The sequence below is a fragment of the Cupressus sempervirens genome, chromosome 11 (genome assembly GCF_028749045.1).
Source record: "Cupressus sempervirens isolate cs-2001-9-10 chromosome 11, ASM2874904v1, whole genome shotgun sequence".
In the NCBI taxonomy this organism is placed as follows: Eukaryota; Viridiplantae; Streptophyta; class Pinopsida; order Cupressales; family Cupressaceae; genus Cupressus; species Cupressus sempervirens.
This window is the reverse complement of record NC_143128.1, coordinates 639,427,648-639,432,817: the sequence shown is the minus strand read 5'-3', so window position 1 is coordinate 639,432,817 and position 5,170 is coordinate 639,427,648. Positions and strand designations below refer to the sequence as shown.

The following is a 5,170-nucleotide window of genomic DNA, read 5'->3' as shown; positions in this document are numbered from 1 at the left end:
AGATGCTTAACCAAGATACCTCATTCGCCAAAGGGCGTCAACGCCACCTTGCCGTTGATGACAATTTTTATACATTTCCCGTTTCCGGGGCCCACGGGGTCCCAAATAACTAATTCGGGCTGGCAGACGGGCAGCCGCTCGGAGCCACGGGGCAGGTGCCAGGTGGAAGGTTAGGGTAGGGCGGCGCCTCGGCACGTGTGGGGGTTTAAACGGCGCCATAGTAACGTTGTCGGCGGCGGGTAGGGACATGACGGCGGAAAAGCCGTAGCTCAGGCACGCCCTCAAACGTGGCATTTCGAAACCACCAACCAGGCCGACGTGCCGTTACTCGTCGTTAAATCGAAAAAGAGCTGCCCGGGTAAAAATCTGGCGGGTTGAATGATTTCTTTTTGGGAAGAATATGATCGCAAAATGTGCCCGTTGAGAGCGCGCATATATCGTCGTTGGTAACGGCAGGCAGTATATTTATCCTTGTTTTTACTCTGAGTGGGGAAAGGAAAAGGAAAATGACTTTGGAGTTGTTTACGAGGAGGATTGAAAGGAGAGAGAAGGTTTGGGTTCCGTGTGTTTAAATACTAAGCAACAACTTCTTCTTGCCGGCTATAAAATCTTCCCCATCTTCTCTGTAGACTTCCGTGAGCAATTTGGCAATTAATTTATGCTCTGCGGGCCAAATTTCTTGTTCTGGGGGCTAAAATTTTGCTCTAGTGGGGGAGGATTTTATTGTTTGGTTGCTCTGGGAGGATTTCTTTGGTTGGAATGGAGGAGAAAGGAGGATCCTTTTCGAGCTTTGGGGGTTACTGTAAGGCCCTGAGAGAGACGCCGAGAAGAGTTGCTCGGCGGGCTGGGGCAGTGTGGAGCTGTGGAGAGGAATTGAGCAGAGTTAAAGCTCGATCTGGCGCGGAAATGCAGAGGAATTTGCGATGGTATGATCTGGTTTGCCTTGGGATTGGCGGCATGGTTGGAGCGGGAGTTTTTGTTACTACTGGTAGAGCTGCGAGAGACTATGCCGGACCGGCTGTGATTGTTTCTTACGCCATTGCAGGGCTCTCTGCTTTGCTCTCGGCTTTCTGTTATACTGAGTTTGCCGTCGCCATGCCTGTTGCTGGTGGAGCTTTTAGTTACCTCCGGACGACGTTTGGTAGGTTGAGGAAGTACTTTAATGTTGTGAAATGGTTTTATTTTGGGGTTGGATCTTGAATTTTGTGTGTGTTCTTCAGGTGAATTGGCGGCGTATATGACTGGTGCGAACTTGTTGATGGAGTACGTTCTGTCGAATGCGGCTGTGGCGAGGAGCTTGACGTCTTACCTTGGGGTCGCCATTGGTAGTGATACTGATGGCTGGAGATTCAAGGTGGATGTGTTAATGGCGGGGTACAATGAGCTGGATCTTCTTGCTGTTGCTATAATTGTGCTTATTACCTTGTGTATTTGTTACAGGTGAAGATCTTTTGCTTCTCCGTGTTGTTGATTTCGTTAGGGTTGGAAGGATTTCTGAGAGTGAGACTGACATTGTTTATTATGATCTTTTGCTGCAGCACGAAGGAAAGCTCTGTGTTTAACATGGTGTTGACGGCGCTGCATTTGGGATTTATTCTCTTCATCATTGCCATTGGTTTCGCCAAAGGTGAGAACCGCAACTTTTCTGAGCCGGCGAACCGGACAAGCCCGGGTGGATTCATGCCGTACGGAGTAACGGGGGTGTTCAATGGGGCGGCCATTGTTTACTTCAGTTACATCGGATACGATGCTGTTTCCACCATGGCGGAGGAAGTGAAGTACCCGGTGAAAGATATTCCGATCGGCGTGTCAGGCTCAGTTGTTATTGTCACCGTCCTCTACGGCCTCTTGGCCGCTGCGATGTGCAAATTGGTGCCATACGATCTGGTACGAACGCACAATTCCTGTTTTTTCGTACCTGTTTTTGATGTTCTTGTGAATGAATTCCTGTCTTTAGCGTTGGATTTGTATGGTCATGCAGATAAACGTGGACGCCCCGTTCTCCATGGCGTTCAAGGAGTGGGGATGGGTTTCGAATGTGGTGGGCGCCGGTGCGAGCTTGGGAATCTTGACTTCGCTCATGGTCGCCATGCTCGGACAGGCGCGTTACATGTGTGTGATCGGCCGTTCTCATGTTATTCCAGCCTGGTTTGCCAAAGTAAATCCCAAGACTGGCACGCCATTGAATGCCTCTGTGTTTCTCGGTGAGTTGAAAACATTGGAATCTTGTAGAAACAAAAGATTTATGTAAGAATCTCTCGTTAGTATACCTCTCCAATCAGATTGTATAAAACATTTTACCATCAATGTTTCATGATCCATACTACTCGAATTCTCTTCTCAATCTGAGAGGGATAGATCTTATTTATGATCATACAGTATGATTCGAAATATTGATGCCAAAAAATGTTTAACACAATCTGAATCCACAGCATAGAATGTAAATGGTTCAAGAATCTGTTCAGATTGAAAAAAAGTTTTCAATTTATCAGTACTTTATGATCCATATTTCATAGAATTCTCTACTCATTCTCAGAGAGTGATGGACCATGGAGTAGTATGATTCATACTTGTTAAATTCTCTTCTTATTTTGAAAATGATGGATCATAAGAGCAGTATTCGAAAGTTCTACACAATCTGAATCCACAAACATATACACCTGAATCAAGCGGTGTTTAAAAATTGTGTAGATTGTAGAAATCTGTTCTCATTTTGAGAGTGAGAATCATATTATGATTCGAAGCACAAAACTGATGTAAATTGTAGAAATCTGTTCTGATTAGTTTTAAAAACCGCGATTTATTACCTTTAATCAAACGGTGTTTGTTCTTGCAGGAATCTGTACCGCGGTGATAGCGCTGTTCACAGATTTGGGGATCCTGGTGAACTTGATTTGCATAGGAACGCTTCTGGTGTTCTACATGGTGGCGAATGCTCTGATCTACAGGCGCTATGTGGTGATCGGGAAGACGAATCCATGGCCCACTGTGGGGTTTCTTGCGGTGCTTTCGACCATCGCGGTAGGGTTTGCATCCCTCTGGCAGATGCACGGGTCCCACGTTAATCGCTCAGGGTGGGCTCTGGGGCTGTGCCTTTGCGGTATATCAGCCGTTGCTCTCACGCATTCTTTCTGGATGCTCGTCCCTCAGGCCTCAATCCCTCAGGATTGGGGTGTCCCCTGCATGCCATGGATCCCTGCCGCCTCCATTTTCCTCAACGTCTTCTTGCTCAGCTCGCTCGACAGGCACTCTTACATACGCTTCGCAGTATTCTCTGCCATCGCCTTGCTCTTCTATGTCCTCTACAGCGTACATGCAAGCTATGATGCCGAACAACAAGAGCAATCGGTCATACGGATCCCTCTTTCCACTTTGCCAACAAAGATTTCAGAGCCCGCTGGCCCGGACTGCGTTTGAAAAGCAGCCGGCGATGATCAGAGAATCGGACAGAAGAGAAGAAGGAAGGATTTGACTCATCTTTTGCTAATTCGACAGCCACATTCTGAAATTTTCAGAGCAGTGGACCAGCTCGGACGTTAAAATTGTTTGTTTCTGGGAGTCGACAGATCTACAAAAAGTTTTTAGATATTCGCGCTCTGCTAACCAGCAGTTGCCGATTGGTTCCTAGTAAATAGTATGCTTACCAGAGCAATTTAACCAAATCCTGGCCGTTGAAGATAAGAGCGCCAGGCCTGCTTGTGCCTTATCACTGGCTTCTTTCCTTCTTAATCTATGTACCTACACGGACAATATTACGTCAAAATACAAATGAGAATACTGTTTTCAGCAGAAGAATCGCTTGTTAAAAGTCGTTGTTCTTGTGCTTGATTGACTTGAGTGATTTCCATTTTCTTTGGAAGAGCTTTAAAATTATTATATTTTTTATCCATCGCCATTATTTGAATCTGGCATAAGTAACGGCATTTACCTGCACAGACAATATTTTCGGTCAAAGCAGAAATGAAAATAATGCTTTCAGCAGCAATGAATCGCTTATTTTTAAAACCTGTTCTTCATGTGATTGATTGATTTGACTACTTCCTTTCTGTTGAATAGGAGCTTTAAAATTAATTTGTAATTTTCTCATCTCAATTATTTGAATCTGTGAAGTACGACGGTTCACAGACAATATTTTCTGTCAAAATACAAACGAATGTCTTTCAATCGCAGAGATTGACTTGACTGCATTCCATCTTTGAAAAGAGCTTTAAAATTAATTTGCGTGAGACAGATAAGGCGATTACATACAATATCTTCTGTGATAAGCCTTAAAATAATTTGTTTAAGACAGATAACGCGATTACAGGCCATATCTTCTGTCAAAATAAAAATAAAAATAATGTTCTCTGCGACAGAGAATCGCTTATTTTCAATAATTGTTAATCTTTGAAAGGAGCTTTAAATTTTGTTTGTCATAACCCAGATAATACTTTCCGTCACCACAAAAATGAAAATAATGCTTTTCTGCAGCAGAGAATCGCTTATTTCCAATAATTGTTCATCTTGCGCTGGACTGACTTTACCGACTTCCATCTCTGAAACGAGCTTTAAAATTAATTTGTATTTTCCTCCATCGCCGGATTAACGCCATCTAAAACTGGTAAAGCACGACGGATAACGCCATTACCTAGACAGACATTATTTTCGGTCAAAATACAGATGAAAATAATGTTTTCCGCAAGCAGAGAATCGCTTCTTTCTAAGAAGTTTTCTCCTTGTACTTGACTTGACTCCCTTCCATCCCTTGAAAGAATCTTCAAAATACTCTTCTTTTTCTCCATCGCCATTATTTGAATCTGGTCCATTATTTGAATCATGAGGAATGGGCGTCTGGACAGAGCCAGAAAGGAAGCGTTAAATGACACTGACATTTCTGTTAATTATTAGTAGCGATCTGTCAAGGACAGACGCGCCGCGCCGTTCAAGGCATGGCAGTTTCCAGGCGGCTTCAATGCAGCCAGGCAACAAGTGGTGGTTTGGCAGAGGGCTTTTAACTTTCGCCCATGCATGATGCTCTCAGCATCATTTCATTTGCAATTTCAAGATTTTCTATAAATATCACCAATTCCACAAAAGCGATAATGTGATAATAAGAGGAAATGGATAGTCACTGACCAGTCAGTCAGTCCGGACTGGATCTGATTACAATTAAAGCAAATAAATGTAAATA

The 5,170-nt window shown here is 43.9% G+C and overlaps 1 protein-coding gene across 1 annotated transcript; it reads left to right on the top strand.

The window, feature by feature from the left end:
* Nucleotides 1-635: 635 nt before the first annotated feature.
* Nucleotides 636-3,795, top strand: LOC149531387 (cationic amino acid transporter 7, chloroplastic-like). The gene is made up of 5 exons (XM_089809731.1): nucleotides 636-1,141; nucleotides 1,221-1,440; nucleotides 1,539-1,887; nucleotides 1,982-2,204; nucleotides 2,837-3,795. Exons 1-5 carry the CDS (start codon nucleotides 760-762, stop codon nucleotides 3,415-3,417), a joined length of 1,755 nt encoding a protein of 584 aa, XP_089665857.1. The 5' UTR covers nucleotides 636-759; the 3' UTR covers nucleotides 3,418-3,795.
* The last annotated feature ends 1,375 nt before the right edge of the window (nucleotides 3,796-5,170 follow it).